This window comes from Astyanax mexicanus, chromosome 9 (assembly GCF_023375975.1).
Source record: "Astyanax mexicanus isolate ESR-SI-001 chromosome 9, AstMex3_surface, whole genome shotgun sequence".
In the NCBI taxonomy this organism is placed as follows: Eukaryota; Metazoa; Chordata; class Actinopteri; order Characiformes; family Acestrorhamphidae; genus Astyanax; species Astyanax mexicanus.
This window is the reverse complement of record NC_064416.1, coordinates 856,106-880,700: the sequence shown is the minus strand read 5'-3', so window position 1 is coordinate 880,700 and position 24,595 is coordinate 856,106. Positions and strand designations below refer to the sequence as shown.

At 36.4% G+C, this 24,595-nt stretch overlaps 1 protein-coding gene across 2 annotated transcripts in view; it reads left to right on the top strand.

Annotated features, from left to right (window-relative positions):
* The window catches only part of mob2b (MOB kinase activator 2b), a 63,054-nt gene that overhangs the window by 6,960 nt on the left and 31,499 nt on the right, over positions 1-24,595 (top strand). The window contains exon 1 of one of the 2 annotated variants that reach the window (XM_022685701.2): positions 17,007-17,976. The exons of the other annotated variant lie outside the window; for it this stretch is intronic. Coding sequence (XP_022541422.1) covers positions 17,897-17,976 — 80 coding nt within the window. The 5' untranslated portion in view covers positions 17,007-17,896. Of the gene's footprint in view, positions 1-17,006; positions 17,977-24,595 lie in introns of those variants that run through there. 2 annotated transcript variants of the gene reach the window in all.

Here is a 24,595-nt window from a genome sequence, read left to right as displayed (position 1 = left end):
CGGGGTTGCTGAGTTGAGTTGCGGGGTTGCTGAGTTGAGTTGCGGGGTTGCTGAGTTGAGTTGCGGGGTTGCTGAGTTGAGTTGCGGGGTTGCTGAGTTGAGTTGCGGGGTTGCTGAGTTGAGTTGCGGGGTTGCTGAGTTGAGTTGCGGGGTTGCTGAGTTGAGTTGCGGGGTTGCTGAGTTGAGTTGCGGGGTTGCTGAGTTGAGTTGCGGGGTTGCTGAGTTGAGTTGCGGGGTTGCTGAGTTGAGTTGCGGGGTTGCTGAGTTGAGTTGCGGGGTTGCTGAGTTGCGGGGTTGTGGGGTTGCTGAGTTGCGGGGTTGTGGGGTTGCTGAGTTGCGGGGTTGTGGGGTTGCTGAGTTGCGGGGTTGTGGGGTTGCTGAGTTGCGGGGTTGCTTAGTTGTGGGGTTGTTGAGTTGAGTTGTGGGGTTGCTTAGTTGTGGGGTTGTTGAGTTGAGTTGTGGGGTTGCTTAGTTGTGGGGTTGTTGAGTTGAGTTGTGGGGTTGCTGAGTTGCGGGGTTGTTGAGTTGAGTTGTGGGGTTGCTGAGTTGCGGGGTTGTGGGGTTGCTGAGTTGCGGGGTTGTGGGGTTGCTGAGTTGCGGGGTTGTGGGGTTGCTGAGTTGCGGGGTTGTGGGGTTGCTGAGTTGCGGGGTTGCTTAGTTGTGGGGTTGTTGAGTTGAGTTGCGGGGTTGCGGGGTTGTGGGGTTGTTGAGTTGAGTTGCGGGGTTGCTTAGTTGTGGGGTTGTTGAGTTGAGTTGCGGGGTTGCTGAGTTGCGGGGTTGTTGAGTTGAGTTGTGGGGTTGCTGAGTTGCGGGGTTGTTGAGTTGAGTTGTGGGGTTGCTGAGTTGCGGGGTTGTTGAGTTGAGTTGCGGGGTTGCTGAGTTGCGGGGTTGCTGAGTTGCGGGGTTGCTGAGTTGCGGGGTTGCTGAGTTGCGGGGTTGCTGAGTTGCGGGGTTGCTGAGTTGCGGGGTTGCTGAGTTGCGGGGTTGCTGAGTTGCGGGGTTGCTGAGTTGCGGGGTTGCTGAGTTGAGTTGCTGAGTTGCGGGATTGCTGAGTTGAGTTGTGGGGTTGTGGGGTTGCTGAGTTGTGGGGTTGTTGAGTTGAGTTGCTGAGTTGTGGGGTTGCTGAGTTGAGTTGTGGGGTTGCTGAGTTGAGTTGTGGGGTTGCTGAGTTGAGTTGTGGGGTTGCTGAGTTGAGTTGTGGAGTTGTGGGGTTGCTGAGTTGTGGGGTTGCTGAGTTGTGGGGTTGCTGAGTTGTGGGGTTGCTGAGTTGTGGGGTTGCTGAGTTGTGGGGTTGCTGAGTTGTGGGGTTGCTGAGTTGTGGGGTTGCTGAGTTGTGGGGTTGCTGAGTTGTGGGGTTGCTGAGTTGTGGGGTTGCTGAGTTGTGGGGTTGCTGAGTTGTGGGGTTGCTGAGTTGTGGGGTTGCTGAGTTGTGGGGTTGCTGAGTTGTGGGGTTGCTGAGTTGTGGGGTTGCTGAGTTGTGGGGTTGCTGAGTTGTGGGGTTGCTGAGTTGTGGGGTTGCTGAGTTGTGGGGTTGCTGAGTTGCGGGGTTGTGGGGTTGCTGAGTTGTGGGGTTGCTGAGTTGTGGGGTTGCTGAGTTGTGGGGTTGCTGAGTTGTGGGGTTGCTGAGTTGTGGGGTTGCTGAGTTGTGGGGTTGCTTAGTTGTGGGGTTGCTGAGTTGCGGGGTTGTTGAGTTGAGTTGCGGGGTTGTTGAGTTGAGTTGCGGGGTTGTTGAGTTGAGTTGCGGGGTTGCTGAGTTGCTGAGTTGTGGGGTTGCTGAGTTGTGGGGTTGCTGAGTTGTGGGGTTGCTGAGTTGTGGGGTTGCTGAGTTGTGGGGTTGCTGAGTTGTGGGGTTGCTGAGTTGCGGGGTTGCTGAGTTGCGGGGTTGCTGAGTTGAGTTGCGGGGTTGCTGAGTTGAGTTGCGGGGTTGCTGAGTTGAGTTGCGGGGTTGCTGAGTTGAGTTGCGGGGTTGCTGAGTTGCGGGGTTGCTGAGTTGCGGGGTTGCTGAGTTGCGGGGTTGCTGAGTTGCGGGGTTGCTGAGTTGAGTTGCGGGGTTGCTGAGTTGAGTTGCGGGGTTGCTGAGTTGAGTTGCGGGGTTGCTGAGTTGAGTTGCGGGGTTGCTGAGTTGAGTTGCGGGGTTGCTGAGTTGAGTTGTGGGGTTGCTGAGTTGAGTTGCGGGGTTGCTGAGTTGAGTTGCGGGGTTGCTGAGTTGAGTTGCGGGGTTGCTTGTTGCGGGGTTGCTGAGTTGAGTTGCGGGGTTGCTGAGTTGAGTTGCGGGGTTGCTGAGTTGAGTTGCGGGGTTGCTGAGTTGAGTTGCGGGGTTGCTGAGTTGAGTTGCGGGGTTGCTGAGTTGAGTTGCGGGGTTGCTGAGTTGAGTTGCGGGGTTGCTGAGTTGAGTTGCGGGGTTGCTGAGTTGAGTTGCGGGGTTGCTGAGTTGAGTTGCGGGGTTGCTGAGTTGAGTTGCGGGGTTGCTGAGTTGAGTTGCGGGGTTGCTGAGTTGAGTTGCGGGGTTGCTGAGTTGAGTTGTGAGAGGTGATGTGAGGGAAGCTGAGGGGAGGTGAGATGTTCTGTTCTCACGCCACACTGATGCTGAGCTGGAAAAATAAAATAACATCAACCTTTTTCACTTTCACTGTCACTTCCTGTCTCTCATCGACCAGAATCTAAACACGTCTAAAAAACGCAGAGAGAGGATATAAACTACACACTTACTGCATCCAGATCAGCCCTGAGTGATGCTCAGACTCACATCCTGCGCTGGGTGTGAAAATACACAATATATTCACTCGTTTTGCACGTTTTATTTTGCGATTCATTGCTAACAGTCTACCTTCACTCCTCTTTTCCTCCTGCCTGGTTTAAACAGCAGCAGATCTTCTGAATATATCTACTGATGGGCGTGGTGTTCTGGAAATGAGGTGTGTTCAGGTACATTTCTGGAGTTTTATCTTGTTTATCTTGGTAACAGAAAACACAGGAGCTCCACTGACTGAATACAACCTAGACAGACGCCAACATTCAGATCTCGGTAACACAGGCGCTGCACCGAGCGTACACCCCCACTTATTACACACACATGAACACACAGCAGCACAAACCCAACTTTTACATCAACAATAAACAGAATAGTAAATAAAATAACATTGCTGTTCCCGTAAATGAGCTGCTGGAGCTCCTTCACAGCGTCAACCAGCAGCTCAGTTTCCTCTGCTGAGAAGAGTTTGTTGAACACGTCCAGGTAGCTGCACCGTTACAATAGCAATCCACCAAAGACAGAGCTCACCTGATCTACTCTTAAAGGGAATGATGAGCTCTTAAACAGACACGCTGATTGGTTTATTATTTCACGTTAAAAGACGTGAGATCTTCCAGCAAGACGATGACCCTAAACATTCAGCCAGAGCTACAGTGGAGCTATAATGATTGAGATCATAAAATAGAAAAGTTAACTTGAGTTTATAGAAGTTTTATAGGAATGAATGGCGAGAATTTTGAAGTTATCTTCAGTGGCAGCAGGGCAGTACAGGCTGTGGCAGGTGAGGCAGGTGCGGCAGGTGTGGCGGCTGTCACGGTCTGATGGAGAACTGCGTCACGCGGCTGGTATTTACTGAGTTAGACGTTCTGAGTGACAGCTCTGTAGGTGAGGAATCTGAAGTATGAGGAAAATTTGTCTATTCTCTTCAGTACGACATGTTAGCAGATGCTACGATTTCAGGTAAGCCACGCCCCCTCTTTTGTCTGTTATTGAGACAAGATAGTCTGATTTACGGTTTTAATTCAGTTTTAGGACTGTGTTCTGGTTCTACTAAGACTGAGACCATTTACCACTGAAGTACAGAGTTATAAGGCTGAGTTTCAGTAAAGTTTCTCCAGCACTAAGGCTTGGTGCAGCAGCATTAGCATTAGCCGCTAACTGCAGCACTAGCTCTTTCACCGCTCAGAGTTGAGTATATCAGACTGTAGTCTGCATATTTGCCGTGTTAAAACAAGCTACAAGGGACATGCTATTGCTAGTCCCACTAGCGCTGTAGTTAGCGGCTAATGCTAATGCTGCTGCACCAAGCCTTAGTGCTGGAGAAACTTTACTGAAAACTCGCCCCAAATCTAATCTTACTGTAAATAAACAGAAGCTCTTTTTTCAACCAAATAAACCGTTTTCAGGATTGAAATCTGTGTAGATCCAGCACTCGATTAAAAAATAAATGTATTTTTTTAAGGATTACAGTTTTGTTCACTATTAAAAGGGAAACATGGCGACACGTTTGCTCACTTCATTGTAGACATCCTTACTAGTGTCGCTTAATGCTCCTTGTAATCCGGTGTGAAACTAGACCAGAAAATTGAATTTCATTGATAGTGCGCCTTATAATCCGAAAATTACGGTAAATCTGTTAATTTCATAGTAACGCGGCCTTTAGTTCTTTTTGGCATACAGTAAATACATCAGCAAATATTGGTTTGAAGTATTGACCAAATCAGCCGATGCTCATGATTTAAAAAAAAAAAAAAAAAAAAAAAAAAAAGCAATTATCGGCCAATACCAATATAATTTTGTTATCATCGTGCATCCCTAATTAAAAGGTATGGAAAGGTGTAATAACCAAAAGATGGTTTAAGCTCTTCAGGTCCACTTAATAACTGGGAATGGGGATTTATTCCAACTAAAACTAAAAAATAAATAAAATATGAGTATAAGAGCAAATAAAAACCCTGAAAAATTATTTATTGTGTAAAAAACAGCTTGGAAAAATAAACTAGGCTTTAAAAATTGATTTGATAAAATGTCAATTTCCAAAGCCTTTTTTTTGTAGTAAAGCCGTACAACAGGGGTGTTCTAAAACTTTTGTCTGGTAGTTTATAATATAGGACAAACATAAATATACAGAACTAAAAGATAAAGTCATTCATTAACCCTTTTAGGCCTGAGTTATTGCATTATCTCCAGTAATGGGAAAAATATAAGAATGCTGTTTTCTGTCTGTAATATTCTACTATACTATCTATCTGTAATATCTTTATCTATATAGCAAATAAATCCAATTCACTTTAAATATTTAATAGTTTTTTATTATTTTTATTGCATTGAAGCCTTTGTGTAGTATATAAAATTCCACCACCCCTAAACAGTAAAATAATGATTAAAAAGTGTTCTAAATCACATTAAATTAGTAAAAATTAGATCCTGTTTGTTTCATTGGTTTATAAAGTTGTTCATTGGCTGGTTTATGATTTATTCTGATGGACAACAAACAGCTCTCAAATACTCTCCAATAGTCTCCAATAGTCTCCAATACTTATGTGCAACAAAACATTTAAAAATAAAGAAAATTAATAATAATCTCCATTGTAATGGATGCAGGGTCTGAAAGGGTTAAAGTGTGCAGGTGTTGGCTGTTCCTCAAAAGCTGTAGGTGCAGTGCATTGTGGGAAGTGTAGTCAATTGAGCAGAGCTTCGTTCAGCCTAATTAAAGCTTTTATTAACCCTCTAATTTATAAAATTTTATATAATTCTACATTTCTAAAGTAGTAATTTCTTTATTTAGTGCTTGGAATGGAAATGCTTGACAGTTTGATTATTTGTAGTTAATTTCGGTGAGATATTTAAAGTTTTTATGTTCTCTGTGCTGTTTTGTGTAATGAAGATCATCCCAAATACACTTTATTTTACATTTTATGGCATTTTCTATCTAACTGATGGGATTTTTAATTAAATTGGGTACAAATAGAAAATAGCATCACATCATTAAAACGTAAAACAGTAATGCTGATAGTGATTATGGTGATGATGGTGATGGTGATGTTGTCCAGCAGAGGGAGCTGGAGCGTTAAGTACTGATTCAAGATCTGAGATGTTGTATAAATCACTTTTAGCATTAGTGTGTTTATTATATACATATTTCCCAATACTTCTGCCCAGATCAATAAGTGACAATATCAGCATTTAGTCTTTAAATCAGTCTGTACTGTAGTTTTATATACATGCACTGAATATTCTGCACTTTAATTTTTGGAATATTCTTAATTTTATTATTATTATTATATTTTATTATTATTATTATTATTATTATTATTATTATTATTATTATTATTATTATTATTATTATTATTATTATTGCACATTTTAAAAAAGATCAGTCTAGTTAAATAAAAAAAAAATTGTTAATTATGTTTTCAACATTTGTTTTTAAAGGTTCAAGAATATTATTAAGGCAAAACTACATAATGCAAAATGTTGATTATTATTATTATTATTATTATTATTATTATTATTATTCTTCTTATTATTATTCTTATTATTATTATTATTATTATTATTATTATTATTATTATTATTATTATTATTATTATTATTATTATTATTATTAGAAACATTTCCACAAAAGTTCAGTTTGTACAGGTGGAACAAAAGTGCTGCAGAAGCAGTTTTACAGTGTTTTTTGTTATATATATGTTTTCATACGTAAATAAAAAAATGCTTTATGTAACTGGAACAAATATATATATTTAATATATATTAAATATATATATATATTTTTTTCCTTTTTTTCCATTTTCATTTTGTTTTTTTATTGATTTAATTCATTATGTCATTCAATTTTGCTCAATTATTGTTTTCTACTTTTTTTGTAATTAATGCTCTAAAATATAGTTAAAGAAAAAGAAAAATTGAAAAAATTGAAAAAAGTATTGTTTAAGTATCGGTACCGAATTAAAAGTACTTTATCGGTATTAAATACAATTAAATAATACCCAGCCCTAGATGTGCTGTGTTTGGTCTGAAATTGCAAATAAATAGAAAAGAAATTATTTCTCGGGGCCGTGGACTTTTTTTTTTTGGTGGGCTAAAGGGAGTCGTGAGTTGCGTAAGTTTGTGAACCCCTGGTTTAGGGTTAAATTGGCTGTTATTAATGTGTTAAATCAGAGCGGGCGGGCTGCGCTACGTTCCTCCTGATCTGGGCGTGGGTGCGTCTGACTGTTAGGGTGGTGTAGGAGACAGGAAGTGGGTGAGGCTGACAGGAAGTAGTGGGCAGGGCCGTTCAGGAACTGAGTACTGACTGACTGAAACTCTTTAAGACTCTGTAAAGTGTTTCTGATAAAAGTGTGAAAAGAAGTTTCTCTGTTTATTACTCTGTAGGTAGAATAGAGTATAGATACAAGAGTTTAATAAAATACTGCTGTAGAAGATTTTTACTTTTTGAGTAAAAGTGTAAAAGTGTAAAATTTACTGAGGATCAGTGATGGTTTGGAGAGACATGTCTGTCATCTGCTGCTGTTGATCCACTGTGTTTTATTATCAAGTCTAAAGTCAGTGCAGTTTTGTTTTCCCACAAAATCTTACAGCACTTCATATCTTACAGCTTCCCTCTGCTGAAAACAACTTTTATAGAGATGAGGATTTCATTTTCCAGCAGGACTTGGCACACTGCCCACACAGCAAAATTGCAAATAAAAAACAGCAAAAGTACCTAAAAGTACCTAGTTTTTTTTTTTTTTTTTGAGTTTCACATTTTCAACTGAATTACTGAAATAAAGCAACTATTCAATGATATTCTAATACTAGTGCATCTCAAAAATATCAGCTTTAAAGGAGAATTACGGTGCGAAATGCACTTTGAGTGTATTTATATTAAAACCTGAATAAAAAGTTCTTATCTTATGTTGAATATCTCTCCTCCGCTCTCCTGCAGCTTTCTGACATCCAGTAATTTTGTTCACTTTACCCAAACAGGCTTTAGAATGAGTGATATGGGCCATAGTTCTCCTTTAATATTTAGTATCGTTAAAATCTTGTCTCTTTCTCGTCTCGTCTCATGAATGTCTCATCACACGCCTACTACTATAGTATGCAATAATCTCAACAACATTTCTGAATATGGTGATCTATGATATTATACCCTGAATTAGTGCTGGTGCTGGATGATATGGCCAACATTTATATCACGATATATTCATTAATTTCGGTCGATACGATATAATTTCGATATCGATATAAACACTTTGAAGGCGTCAGAAAAACTGCTAAGAATCCCTGCAATGGAAATCTGTACACTACTGTCTGAAATTATAATTTAAGTCTTTAAAGACTTCTCTCACAAAAACTATATAATAATTTAGAAATAAAAAATGATCAGAATAAATCAATGCTCACTTTTATTTGCATGTAGCAAAATAAAAACATGACATCCCTGTCAAACATAAACCTATAACCTATATACAAATTACCAATATAAATAACTTTACATTACAGCAGAGGCAGAGCTTCTTATTCTTTTGTAAACATATTTAACAGATCAAAACAGAAGTGCTTCAACCAGAATAGGGAATACAAAAAGCCTTCATATATATAAAGGGAACATGATATCCCCGTTAAATAAACAAACCTATATAAACTATAAATAACTTAGATACAACATAAACTACAAAAGTGTTTTAGCCAGAATAAGGAAGATATTGTGTGTAGTGAAACTGCTTGAGGTGGAGGAACAATTTGTCTGAAGTTTATCAGACCTTTAAAAGCCGAACCACTGAATTAGACCCGAATCCCTCAATTATTTATTCTGTTTAATCACTTGTGGAGGCGTCAGGTGCACTCATTCTGCTAGGGCTAGGGTGGCTTTTGCTTCATCGCGGGTGGGTTTTAGGTGAGGAGCGGAGCCGAGATCCGCTCGGTTAGGGTCGGATTCGCTTCATCGCGGGAGATTTTAGGTGCGGAGCGGAGAGGAGCCGACCCAGGGCTGCGTCCAGAAACCCCAAAAGTGTCTCCTTTTTCCTACCGATCCTCCTCCTCTCCTCCGTGACCCGAAAACTGATTTCGTGACGCCATCTTGCCGCCTGTCCGAATACCGTAGGAGACGAAAGAAGCCGCTTAAAATCCACCTGTAGGAGGCTTCCAACGGAGGTTACATCAGTGTATCCTACTCCGGAAGACTTTTAAGGATTTTCCAATGACATCACTGCATCCACGCCCACAGAGCACGCGAAAATGGGGAAGGCAACGCCCAAATATACGTCATAAACATATTAATTAACTAGGTTCCTCATCTAACTAAACAGCCAGTAAAGCAGTAATATAATTTATAGTTTAGATAAACTGTATGCTCAGTAAAACTATATTTATGATCCTATGTGTATCATGTTATACATATAAAAACATTATTTATAATATATATAATTTTAATTAATTCATTTATTTACTTATTTATTTTAACTTAGGGACTGATGAGGAAACTGAATCCCTCATAAGGCTGAGGTCAGACAGGGCTGCCAGAGTCACTGGTCAGAGATGCGGCCTAAAATGCGCCTGGGAGTAAACAGGATTTTATTGGAATATCTGAATTTTTGGCTGTGTGTGATAGTAATGTTCTGAAACGTGCTGAAAGTGAGCGTTGTGATTGGCTCAGTTCAACGGTAGTCAACATCCTATCTAAAAGGGATCAGCTGTCCCATTTCCCTAATTACAGCTCCTTCCCTCCATTCCTCCTCCTCCTCTCCTCTCCTCCATTCCTCCACCTTCTTCCAGGGTAGGAGAGGAGGAGTAGCAAAAGTTTCTGGACGCAGCCCAGGTGTAGCCTAGCCTAGCTTATCTGGCTACGTGCCTGTATGATTGCGTCATCACGCACTGACGTAGCCCGGCTACGGAGGCTGATTGAGTTGCAGTGAACTGACGCCGCAAAAAACGCCTGTCTGTAAATAATACATATCGATATGCCACAAAAATGATATCACCGTTATTGAAACATTTCTTATCGCGATAAATACCGATAAATATTGTCCAGGCCTACCCTGAATTATGATGCCATATCACCCACCACTAATTATCACATCAGAGTTTTACTTATTTTTTATTGTTTTTATCAAAAGAACAAAAATATACACTGTTCTCATTTCCCATTATATATCTACTAGAGACAGATTATATCTGTCCAGTATCATTTATTTTACTTTAATCCTGGATATATGGAGATATTTGGAGTGCTTTATTATTATTATTATTATTATTATTATTATTATTATTATCATGAATAATAATTCATTCACTTCTGTTACTGTAAATCAGATAAAAAAAATCTTTTTTTTTTTTTTTTTTAAATATGTCAGTTATTAGGGGTGTGCCGTATCATATCATATATATATATGCAATTATACTAATTTAATTTAATTTTCATCCGCAATCAAAATAGGAAGAATCAAAAGTGTAAAAGTGAAAAAGTGTCTATTTTTTTGCAAATACAAAAGAGAAATAAATATAGCAAACATATGTTTTTAATATACTTGATTTATTATTTATTTAATATACTTTGATTTATTATTCTTTGCTATTATTAAAAAGAAAATTGTTTCAGTTAGAATTTTGCCAGTCTTTGCTTTTATTTAAAAAAAAATTTTTTGGATTTTCTATGAATTTTGCTGCTTAAAGACTTTTGCTTCTGAGTTTTGGTACAGTTTTTACGAGTGGGCGGGGCTTAGAAACAGGCGTTTCCCATTAATCCTCATTGGTCACCTGACTGATGTTTTTGGACTGATGGGTATCCTGAACTCTAGTCTGAATATACTTCTTAAGCTACGTTCACATTACAATCCACATTGTTTAAATCAGATTTTTTTGCTCAGATCTGATTTACTCAGTGTATAAGAATTGAAACGATTTGTGGTTGTTGTGGTGTTGTGTTGAGACGGTGCGCTGACGGGAGGAGATATTTACAGTAATTAGCTTAATTGGATTGCTGTGTGTGTGTGTGTGTGTGTGTGTGTAACAGTATTATATACGTATTTATAGTAGTGTAGCGTCTAAACGGAGCATGCTGCTGCTCAGAGTCTGCACTCTTTACTTTAATAACTTTAATAATAATATTAATATCTATTTTAATTGTTTTACTGTATTTTATTAATTAATGCTTTATTAGGATTTTCATGCTCCGTCTTATTGTGATTATTGAGCTCTGGAAGAAAGATTTACCCATAATTCTGGATTATTTAATCCAAACCTTTTCCTCCTCTAGAAGGAGGTTCAGAAGAACCGCCTCGTTTTCTCTCATTAGGTGAGTTTCTTCAGTTTTATGCTCTTTTAAATCGTAAAAATATGAAATTAAAAAAGTACAAGAGAACAAAATGCAGTTAACAGCTGTTAGAACAGTAACCAACTCTTACATACTGATTGTAAACTAATGTATTATTATTATATCTTTTTATTTCTATTTAATTTCTTTAAAAAGAGCTATGTTTGTAGTAGAGTTAAGCTGCTTAATATATAGTTTCAGCATCAATATTGCAACAGTGGAATCACAGTGAGTGCAATGCTTTGTTTAGTGTTAATGGTGCAGGACCAGCATATTTATCTGATGTGCTCCAGCAGTATGAGCCGAGCAGAACTCTCAGATCATCAGAAACTGGTCAGTTAGAGCCGCCTAAAGTAAAAACTAAACACGGAGAGGCAGCGTTTAGCTGTGTTTAGCGTTTAGCTGCTACGCTGCTCTTAACTGGAACCAGTTAACAGAGAGTGTTAGAAGAGCTCCAACACTAAACATGTTTAAATCCAGACTGAAAACCTACATGTTTGATCAGGCCTTTAGCTCAGCTTAAAACACTGCAGCTCCGCCCACTTTTATTCTGTAACGGCACTTTTATATTATGTTTTTTTCTTATTTTAATTTTATTTCCAATTCCTTGTTGTTCTTTTACATGTTTTTAATTTTACTTCTTGACTCTTATTTTAGTTTTTATTTTCCATTTTTACTGTTATTCTTTTACATGTTTTTTTATTATTATTTTTTATATGACTTCTCTGTGTATTTTCTAATTTGTAAAGCACTTTGAATGACCGCTGTGTATGAAAGGTGCTATATAAATAAACTTGCCTTGCCTTGCCTTAAATTACATGAAAAAAAAAAATTGCATGCTTAACACAGAAAAATTCACAATGTTATCAACGTGCTGGGTGGTATGACCAGAAAATACATATCACTGTATTTATATATATATATATATATATATATATATATATATATATATATATATATATATATATATATATTATATGGCTTTTATATAGGTTTATGGCTTACTGTACTATTAGGAGTGCATATAATATAAAACCCTAAGGCTTTAAATTAAGGCTTTGATTACTATTGGATTTACTTTGTCCCACAAAATTACACAATATATAAAGAATTAAACTTGATTATCAGGAAAAACAGCTGAAGAATGTAAACAATAGTCTTTAAAAAGAGATACGCCTAAAATAGGAGCTAAAATACTCAATATTTGAGAATTGAAGAGACATTTCTCAAAAGCTCTATTGCACAAGTTAGACATACATGTAATATCTATTTTAAAGTGTTATTATTGAAGCCATTAGATGCCCTTTTTTCTTCAGTAAATAAATACATTTAGTTTAGTGCTTATATATTGCTGCTCTTGAAGTTTTTTTACTGTAGCTACTTAAAATTGTTTCTCTGATTTGTTTATATGCTGAACTTTATTTGTGTTAATTTTTTATTATTTTAACTAGGGGTGGGCAATATTATATGGTATACAATATATCGTGACACAGAAATATCATGATATTAAAAATCCATATTGTGATAATAGGGCTGTTCTGTCTTAAAAGTAGTCTATTATTTACTGTGAAGCTTTAGGTGTATTTATTGTATAATTGTTTTAGTTTGCAGTTTATATGCATGCACTAAATATTCTGCAATATTATTTGCTGCATTATATTATTTTATGCTATATTATTTATTTTGCCACATTATGATTATTCTGTTATACTATTATACTATATTCCTGAAATGAATTAATTATTTTAGTTTTCCTATATCGCCAAGTATATCATTATCGCAAAAATACCCTGAAATATCGTGATATTATTTTAGAGCCATATCGCCCACCCCTAATTTTAACTATAATAATGTTTTTAAAAAATCAGGGTAATGGTAAGTTAGTGTGTACGAAATAAAAAGTGTAAAAAAAAAATTATTTTGTTGCAGTAGTATATTTTTTAAATTAATTTAACTCTCCTGTTGTGTTCTGGGTCAAATTGACCCGTTTTAAAGTTTGAAGATATAAAAAAAATAGTTAAAAATATTTTTTTCAGTGTGAAACTTCTGCTTGCTTTAATTACTGTATTTATCAACATAAATTATGAAAATAGTTCATCTCACATATTTGCAACATTCACCCCCTGCAAAAACTACGAAAACTAAAACTAAAACTAAAACAATGTTATGTAAAAATATCTAAAAATAATGTTATGTAAAACTGTTGTGTTTTAAAAGTTGGTCTTAAAGTAATAAAGTAGTGAAACAAGTTTAAATGTGTGTTTAAAATGAGTGAATTATTCTAATTGAAGCATCACCTGTTTGGGGTACACTACACGAATTATTGATACAATAATTAGTAATGGAGTTAGTAATGAAATATTCACACTTCTTGTAATGATTTACACGTTTTTTTTTCCATATCACCAAGAATATCGATATCGAAAAAATAACCTGAAATATTGTGATTTAATTTTCTTTTGGACGGACCATATCGCCCAGCCCTATCACTGTTGTCTATGGTGATAAATATGTAATATTTTAATATTTAATATATGATGTATAATAATAATGGATCAGTGCTTGTGGTTTCTCTGTAAGGTCGGTGGTGGTTGTGCAGGTAGCGCGGGTGGTCTCTCAGCACTCTGTGGGTTCCGCTGGTTCCTGGTTTTGGGTTGGGAGCTGCTGTCGGTTCTGTAATTAGCTGACTGGATCAGTGGGACGCTGTAATAGGGTGTAGAAGGACGTTAGAAACACTAAACTCTACAGGGTGGCTGTTTGTTCCTGTCTTTTGTTTGTAGGGGTCATTGGGTTCACCTCACCGGGCTTTCGGTTCTGGTTCTGACCAATCAGACGCAGAGTTTAGCACTGTGGGATTTGGAGAATGTGTAATTGCACATTGAGCATGTGGAAATATATATGAACATTTAATATTTGTCATTTTAAGACAATTTACTTTAAAATGCTGAAATAATTATATTTAGCAATAAAACTAATGCTTTATGTGTAATACATACACGTTACTTTTAAAGAGAAATTAGAATTTATACATTCTTAAATATTCTAATTAAGAAGTACACTGTGGCAACCTGCTAGCAACACCTTGGCAACCAACTTGTTTCTACTGCAACTGCCTAGCAACACCTTGTGCCATAGCAGCCAACCAATATAAGTATAGAGACATCTTCTTCACCATAGTAACACCATAGCAACATCTTGGGAACTCCCTATCAACGCTTTGGCAACAAATATCTTGCAATAGCAGCCAACCACTGCCGTATAGAAACATCTAAGCAACCTACAACTATACTATAACAATACCTTAAAAGCACTTTGAGAACTGCTTAGCAACACCTCAGCAACCAAGCTGTTACCATAGCGTCCACATCACACACCTTTGCAAGCAAGCCAACTCCAGAGTTTTTCATTTTGTGGTGAGAACATGGCGATCGTCCTGTCTCGATCTGATCTGATCTAAGATAAACGGCTGGTCAGGTGCAGTTTAACTGATTTATTACCCAGACAATAATTACCACATCTATTAACTTATGCTAATCTCTCTATGCTAGCCTCGGAACGTTACATTAAAAAAGAAACTGTGTTTAAAAGTGCAGCAGCAAGTTTTCTGCATTCATTTTTGTGCAGCAAAAATATATGTACGGTTCTAGAATATTGGACCTTCTTGTTGTATTTACTTTCTTGCTCTCATGCCAGACAGTTCTGACCAATCAGAGGAGTTCTCACATGGTTTGTTGCAGTTCGTTTTGGTACATTTAGGTTTGCGCCTGTGTAAAAACAAACCAAACCAAGGGGAAAGCGCTCTAATTAAACAAACTTATCAACTGATTTGGACCAAAGAAACCAACTACAGAACCTTCTTGTTCTATATACTTTCTTGTACATTTAGGTTTTAGGTGCCTGTGTGAAAACAAACCAAACTGAAAGAAACCACAGAAAACGTTCCAATTAAATGAACTCATCAACGGATTCAGACCAGGGTGAAAATACCCAGTGAAAACGGTCACTGTGCAATAAGGCCTGTCACAATAATTGCAGTATCGATTTATTGTACAATAAATGAACATGGCCTCAATAATTTTTGATAGTCATGATATTTTTCATCTATTGTGTTTATTTGTATGTTTGTTTACATATATAACAGTGAACAGTATTTTAGTCAGTCATGCTTCAATAACTGTACTGTATGACTCCATACAAACAGTGTGGACCAAAGTATATATATATATATATATATATATATATATATATATATATATATATATATATATATATATATATATATATATATAATTCACAAACTGATTATAAAAAAATATTTTTAAAATTGTTTATTATATAAAAAATTATTTTTTGTGCAATTCTGTTATGTCGGTGGCATTTAATAGTCTTGAAATTACAAAAATATCATGTATCACAATACTTTCTGAGACAATATATTGTCCACAAAATATTCTTATCGTGACAGACCTATGTGTAACAGTGAAAAACAGTACGTGCAAGAAAAAAAAAGTAGCTACTGCCCAACTAAAAATCGTAAATTACGCCTAAACAATGGATATTTCTACTAAATCACTTCAGGTCTGAAGCGTCTGTTGTTATAATGGTAATAAATATCAGGAGGGTGAGACGGGTGCGGTGTTTATACTCTGGTGGCAGTAATACGTGAGGAAGGTGCGCTGGCGGGTTCCCAGCATGCCGAGCGGCGGGGCCGGTCCGTACGGAGGCGCAGTATAAACACAGGAAGCTGAGTGGAGTATAAAACGTCTTGGTGAAGGAAACGCTCTGAGAGGAAAACAATACCCCCCGAATTCCTTTCATTTCTTATTCCATCACTTCCTGTACGGACAGGAAACGGGGAAAGTGCTGACCTCCACCAGCTCCAACCACCGCATCCCATAATACTCTAACTGCAGGGGGGCATCAGTGGGCAGAGGTGCTGTATATAAACGATGCATTAATGGATTATATTGAGTATTATTATATTATTTAAGGGTATATTTATTTAAAGAGTCATTGAAAGTTTCATTGGGTCGATGTGTTCTGAGATTACTATAGAGTTAAATCACCAGAACCTGAACCTAAAAACATCATTCTTAAAAAATAAAGGGCGTGGAAATTTTACCTTCAAACATTGAGACATTTTAAAAATTAAAAATTTCAGTTAAGAACAGTTTTAAAATGATAGCCCAAATTTCAGCTAAATAAAATTATTCAGGTACAAAAATTTCAAGCAAAAAAAAACTCAAGAATTAAAAATCCAGGTAAATAAAATTTAGGTTGTAAGAATTCAGATCATTAAATTTCAGATCATTAAAATTCAGATCATTAAAATTCAGATCATTAAATGTCAGGTCGTTAAAATTAAGGTTGTTAAATTTCAGATTTCCGTTCCACCTTAAATGCATACTGCAGTAACACATGGTCACCTGTAGATGATGCAGATTTAAAAAGAAAAAAAGACACATTTAAAGCACAACGCTGTGCTTTACTTAATAACAAAAACCACTGAGATTTGAAGCTTATTTTAAACGTGAATAGAATAGAGATAAAATAAGATAAAAATACAAGAGAACATAATGTTAAATAAAATAATAATTTACTATATTATTAAATATAGACTTAAGACACAATAAAATCAGACTGTTAAAGCAATGCTGGCAGCAGAACTTTTAACGTTTATTGATTTTTAAGCTAATTTTAAATAAAGACCAAGTTTTTATTATTTTTAAAACTCTAAAAGTAAACTAGTGTGTCTAGTTTCTTTGTAAATTATAAATGTGTTTAATCGGCATTGACATTGGCAGATTAGTACAGTACCAGTTCGGAGTTCGAACACTCCTTAAGTTCAGTGGCTTTCAGTTAACAGCTGTGCTGAACTCATCAAGAGTTAATTACTTGAATTTCTTGTCTGTTAATAAAGTGTTTGAGAGCATCAGTTAAAGTAAAGTAGTGAAGAGGTAGAGTTACAGGTATACAGTGAATAGTGAATATTTAAGTAATGTTCGAATCCAGATTATGAGAAGAACAGAATATTATAATTAATATTACAGTAAGTTATATGAATGTGATGTGGTCACTCCCTGAACACTCGCGCTACAGCGACTCTCACTTCTCACTGCTAATCTGAGAGAACGACGCCTCCTGTAGACCCTCTTATCAGCTCCACCACCTTATCACCCCTCCACCCCACCCAGCAGCTCCTCTCCACCCGGAAACACTAAAACACCACCGCTAAAACACTGCCACTACTGCTCTGAATCAGCGCACCGGGTGTATGTAGTGTGTACGAAGTGAGGGTATGTATTTTAGCGCATTTGCTTTTGTATAAAAGTGTTAAAGAGAGGTATAGACTGATCAGTATAGACTGTATAGGCTGAGGGGTATAGACTAATCAGTATAGAATGATGGGTATAGGCTAAAGGTACAGACTAAAGTTATAGACTGCAGGGAATAGACTGGTCGGTATAGACTGATCACTATAGGCTGAGTGGTATCAGTACAGGCTGAGGGTTATATACTGAGGGTTATAGACTGAAGGTTATAGACTGAAGTTTATAGACTAATCGGTATAGGCTGAGAGGTGTAGACTCATCAGTATAGGCGGAGAGCTACAGGCTGAGAGGTATGATTATATATGGTGAGCAGTATAGACTGATTAGTATAGACTGAGGGGGTATAGACTGAGGGGGTATAGACTGAGGGGGTATAGACTGAGGGGGTATAGACTGAGGGGGTATAGACTGAGGGGGTATAGACTGAGGGGGTATAGACTTAATAGGTATAGACTGAGGCGTATAAGCTAATCAGTATAGACTGAGGACGTATAGACTGAGCGTGCTCAGATGGCGGAGGCGGAAGGTGAGGTGGTTGACGAGGTGGTTCTGGATCAGCCTCGAGGAATCCTCAGCACTCTGTTCTACAGGTACTGTTCTCTCACACTGCCCATTTCACTGTTCTTATTTCAGCAACTGAAAGCTTTGAACTAAGGTGTGTTTGTTGTTACATTGTATTCTGTACTGTATTTATTCTGGTTTGTTTTGTTTAGTTTCACACTGTAAACCCACCAGACTTTGATTCAGCGGATCCAGATCGAGACCAGCTCTTTTGGTTCATACCAAACTAAATAGGTGTGAAAGTTTTCCAGCGCTTTCAAAACGTTGCTTTGTTTTGGTTGATTTTGGTTGATTTGGAATTGTTCTTGATCTGTTGATTCAGTTGTTGGTTGATCTGGAGTTGACCCGGTGTTTTTAGTCGATGTGTGGAGTTTTTGATCGATCCAGAGTTTTTGGTTTATGTGGGTTTTTTGGTTGATCTGGAGTTAATCTGGATTTTTTTGGTCAACCAGGACTTTTTGGTTTATGTGGGTTTTTTGGTCTATCTGGAGTTTTTGGTTCATCCAGAGTTTTCGGGTTGTTTTACTTTGGAAAAAAGTTAAACAAATAAATAAACTGAATTACCTGATGAATTAGAAGGTAGACATGGCAACACCCCTGTTCCTGTTACTTAAAATGTGCCTTATAGTCCATAAAACACAGTTAATATTTATACTGAGTTTTGTTACCTCATTATTCCACATACAGTTGTGGTCAAAAGTTTACATACACTTGTAAAAAAACATAATGTTATGGCTGTCTTGAGTTTTCAATAAGTTCTACAACTCTTATTTTTCTGTGATAGAGTGATCGGAACACGTACATGTTTGTCACAAAAAACAGTCATAAAATTTGGTTCTTTCATAAATTTATTATGGGTCTGCTGAAAATGTCACCAAATCTGCTGGGTCAAAAATATACATACAGCAACATTAGTATTTGGTTACATGTCCCTTGGCCATTTTCACGGCAACTAGGCGCTTTTGGTAGCCATCCACAAGCTCCTGGCAAGCTTCAGGTCGAATGTTTGACCACTCTTCTTGACAGAATTGGTGCAGTTCAGCTAAATGTGATGGTTTTCTTGCATGAACCCGTTTCTTTAGCACTGTCCACATGTTCTCAATGGGGTTTAAGTCAGGACTTTGGGAAGGCCATTCTAAAACCTTAATTCTAGCCTGGTTTAGCCATTCCTTTACCACTTTTGATGTGTGTTTTGGGTCATTGTCTTGTTGGAACACCCAACTGCGCCCAAGACCCAACCTTCGGGCTGATGGTTTTAAGTTTTCCTGCAGAATTTGGAGGTAATCCTCCTTCTTCATTATCCCATTTACTTTCTGCAAAGAACCAGTTCCACTGGCAGCAAAACATCCCCAGAGCATAATACTACCACCACCATGCTTGACAGTAGGCATGGTGTTCCTGGGATTAAAGGCCTCACCTTTTCTCCTCCAAACATATTGCTGGGTGTTGTGGCCAAACAGCTCAATTTTTGTTTCGTCTGACCAGAGAACTTTCCTCCAGAAGGTTTTATCTTTGTCCATGTGATCAGCAGCAAACTTCAGCCGAGTCTTAAGGTGCCTTTTCTGGAGCAAGGGCTTCTTTCTTGCACGGCAGCCTCTCAGTCCATGGCGATGTAAAACACGCTTGACTGTGGAGACTGACACCTGTGTTCCATCAGCTTCCAAATCCTTGCAGACCTGCTTCTTGGTGATTCTTGGTTGACTCTTGACCATCCTGACCAATCTCCTCTCGGCAGCATGTGATAGCTTGCGTTTTCTTCCTGATCGTGGCAGTGACACAACTGTTCCATGCACTTTATACTAGCGTATAATTGTCTGCACAGTTGCTCTTGGGACCTGTAGCTGCTTTGAAATGGCTCCAAGTGACTTCCCTGACTTGTTCAAGTCAATAATTCGCTTTTTCAGATCCACACTGAGTTCCTTTGACTTTCCCATTGTAGCTTTTGTAGCTGAGTCTAATCACTGGGTCAAATGAGCCCTATTTAAATGGGCTCATGAGAAGTCAACAGCTGTAGTCAATCAGAATCACTTACAAGAAGTGAAGAGGCCATGACATGAAGCTAATTTGATTGACACAACTCGCTACATCACCAAAATTGACAAATTTTGTTGCTGTATGTATATTTTTGACCCAGCAGATTTGGTGACATTTTCAGCAGACCCATAATAAATTTATGAAAGAACCAAATTTTATGACTGTTTTTTGTGACAAACATGTATGTGTTCCGATCACTCTATCACAGAAAAATAAGAGTTGCAGAACTTATTGAAAACTCAAGACAGCCATAACATTATGTTTTTTTACAAGTGTATGTAAACTTTTGACCACAACTGTATATCCAAAAGGTGCATATGTGTAAACACTCTTATGGATCTAATTAAGAGTAGGTAATTCATCAACACTTAACATTTATAATAGTGATTTCTGCATATTTATAATACAGTACAGGTTGTGTGAGTGTGGTGAGGTATCTTCATGTTCTGCAGTGTAATGGAATTAATGTTATTAATGTTATTATAGTGAGTGTCTGGCTGTTCTGAGGGGATCAGTGTTTCTGCTGGTTGTTGTAATGGGGGGGATATTTCTGTACAGAACGAGGTGCCAGACGGAGAAACAGACCCGGCTCGTGGTTCTGATCCAGTGTTCGTCACTGCTGTCGTAGCTCCGCTCTGTGTTTTTTTTTTTTTTACCTGCAGCTGCAGTGAAAGGTTCCTCTGTTCTCCCGGTTCTGCCGCCCCGCCCGGCCCGTGCCCCCCGGCAAAAACATGGGCTGGACCCCTTTCAGCACCGGAGAGCAGAACCCGGCCCGTACGTCACTGCAGACACTGCAGACACAGAGCAAACTGAGCAAAATTCACTTTTTCCACATTTCCACATCCCTGACATTTTTATTCAGGACTGTCTTAAGCAGGCTCACACAGCACTGAGCTACAGTAAAAACATTACACCCTCTACTGATTTCTGTAGTTTTTAATTTTTATAATATATACATTTTTAAAGATTATCAAACAAACTTTAATATCCTATAAAAATATAACCTGAGGAAGTATATAGCTTTATTGATAACTGATAATGAATCTTTCTCATCTCTTTCATATTAATTAATGCACTTTGGAGCATTTTCCAGCATAAACGTCTAAACTGTTTAAGATCATCTACAGCATCTCAATCATCCAGACTTTAACTACACCGTCCAAAACCTGCATTTAGTTTTTATTTGAATCCATTTAGAGACAGTGAACTTGACCTGTTGTTTGTGTGCTTTGGGTCATTGTCCTGCTGCAGAACCCTAGTACTCCTGAGCTTGAGGTCACTAAGGAACAGATTCACCTTCAGGATTGTTATCCAGCAGCTCCAGATCATCATGACACTACCACCACCATGTTTTACTACGTTCAGTATGATGTTCTTTTACTGAAATGATGTGTTAGTTTCACATCAGGTGTAACAGGACACTCACAATACAATATTTACCCAAAGTTCTGGAGATCATCAAGATGTTTGTTGGTAAATGTGAGACGAGTCTTTGTGTTCATTTTTAAACAGGCCTGGTTTGTTTAGATTGTTTTAATAAATGAAAACTTTATTTATTTATCCTGTAATATATTTGTCTAATATTACATTTAGTTTGATGTTCTGAAATGTGTAATTGGGTGATTCTCACGAAAAACAGATTTAAAAGGGTTCACACTTGAAAAATTTCAAAAGGCATTTAAATATAAAATTTCTTTTTGTTATGCAAGACTAGGGTCTGAACTTTTTAGAAATACTTTTTTTTTTTAGTTTTATAATTTTTTTCTGTATATTTTGCACCATTTTAGTCAGTCAGAGCACACACATTCTCAGTACCGCAACATGATAACACAGAACAGATATGGTTTAAAAGTTACACATTTGTTACTTTTTAAATAGATATTATTAACAGTTGTGCTCATATGTGTATATAACCCAGAAAATATTATATTTATAAGTTTCCCATTTTTTTTTATTTTATGATTTGTCTCATTACCGCAACAGATTTCATGATTCATGTCCTGTCTTTTCAGGATATTTAACTGAAAAATTACATGTATAATTTCTTATTTAGTACAGATGACCTATGAAGAAATACAATTTATCCAAATACCATTATAAACTAGAATTTGTTTTATAACAGTAAAATAATTAGTAAATAAATATGTGTTGCGGTAAAGAGAGTCAATGTTTCGGTAAAGAGAGTCATTACAAGGATTCCTACTTAATTAACAATAACACTTTACACAACAAACACAGAGTGTGAATGCTGTGAATAAATAACAAATTCTAATGATGTACTTCTTGAGTTTTGTATGGAGTAGTAATATTGAACAAAATGTGGTATTTGCTGTTGAAAATTATTCTCAGTAAGACTCAAGCTGTGAAAATATCCTATTTTGAACTGTGTATTTTAATAAAACAAATTTCAACATACCTCATTAGACATAAATTCCTTAAAACTTTAAACATCACTGTATAACTAAATTGAAATGGAATGTTTAAATACAAAATAAGTAATTCAACATCTCATAAAACAACTTTTTTATTAAGTATTAATTTCATGACAGATATAAACATCAATGTACAACTAAATTGAAATTAAATATTTAAGTATGAAACAAGCAATTCAACATCTCATTAAACATCTTTGTATTAAGCATTAATCTCATGAAAAATGTAAACATCAATGTGCAACTAAATTAAAATTAAAGATAAAATTAAAGAAAGTTGTTTAATGAAATGTATATATGTGTGTATATATATAAATTTCATATATATAATATATACATTTCATGAAACAACTTTTATTGTTATAAACTGTTAATAAAGGTTGTTTCATAAAATGTGCATATATATATATATATATACATATAAACAGTTTATAACAATAAAAGTTTATAAAAATAAATTTCATGAAACAACCTTTATTAACAGTTTATAACAATAAAAGTTGTTTCATGAAATGTATATATTATATATATGAAATTTATATATTATATATATATATATATATATATATATATATATAAATATATATATATATATATATATATATATATATATATATATATATATATATATATATATTATTATTATTATTTTTATATATTATTTTTATATCTTATGCGGAAGTTATATGGGTGTCACTGCCCTGCTACATAAATCTGTTTTTTATCTGAAATTGCATCATGTATTGTTTTATATATTGTTTATTATAAGTAAATAAAGGCTTTTTTATGAAACAATATATATATATATATATATATATAAGTTCATGTCACTTAAAACATTAATTTCTCTTTACCGCAACAGTGAATATCTCTACCGCAACAGGCCTTAAATTGTTGCGGTGTATGAGGGACCTTAACCTTCTTTGATCTCTGTGGGGCCACCATGATGCCTGGCTAAACTTTTGCTAGCTTTTTGTATTTAGACTTTAAAAACCTTAAAAATTCCCAAAACACAATAACATTTTCATTTTTTTAAACATTAAAAACTAGCTGTTTCGGTAATGAGAAACAAAAAGTTGTGTATGCTCGCTGACAACCAAGTTTTTAACATTTATCTGGAGAGGTATAAAATTAGGTGCTTACCTGGTAGCCATCTTGGGTGTCATACTAAAAGGTGTCCCCCCTCTCAAAATGGCTGTTTTTTTTCTGTTCCTTGTGGTCTTAAATGGTGCTTGAAAATTGTTGCGGAGGCTGAGAACATTGGTTCTGACCAAAGTTATTTTTCTAAATATTTTCTTTTCTTTTACCAATGAATTCCAAGTAATACATTTTTATTGACTGTAACAATTTACTTTATGAGATACATTTAAGTTTTTTATTATTTATTTATTTTAAATATTAAAATTGTGTAATTGAACAGCCGAGATTCAGCAATGGACGCGTTGCGGTACTGAGAATTTCACACTAAATTATAAAAAATACATAATTTAAAATATCACAATGTCTACTTTTAATCACTTCCAATATAGCCTTTGATGAGATGTTTATAAACCAGTGTTTCCCAAATTGATAGCATTTACCTGTTCATCACACTCCTTAATGCCACCTCATTAGTCTGATTTCGTGAGAATCACCCAATTATTAAAGCAAAAACACACGGAATCTGTAGGGGGAAATACTTTTTCACAGCACTGTGTGTTCAATTAATTAATTAATAAATAAGGATATCTCGAACTGGATTATTTGCATTTTTACTGAAGTATTTTTACTTTTACTGTAGTATTTTCTTACTGGATTATGTGCTTTTTACTGAAGTATTTGTAGTTTTTACTGAAGTGCTCATACTTTTTCTGTAGTATTTTCTGACTGGAGTATTTATACTTTTACTTGAGTGTTTTTTTCCAGTAAAAGTAGTAAAAATAGTATTACTTACTACAGTAATAGTATTTATACATTTACTGGAGTATTTTCTGACTGGGGTATTTGTGCTTCTACTGGAGTATCTGTGCTTTTACTGAATTATTTGTAGTTTTTAGTGAAGTATTCGTTGAGTATTGGACTTTTATGGCTCCTTATGGAGATCATCATGATGATGAAGTCAGTGTTATGATGCTGCTGTTTGATGATTCAGGATCGTTTCCTATTGGTCGATGCTCTGATGATGACAGAGGGCTGAAGCTGG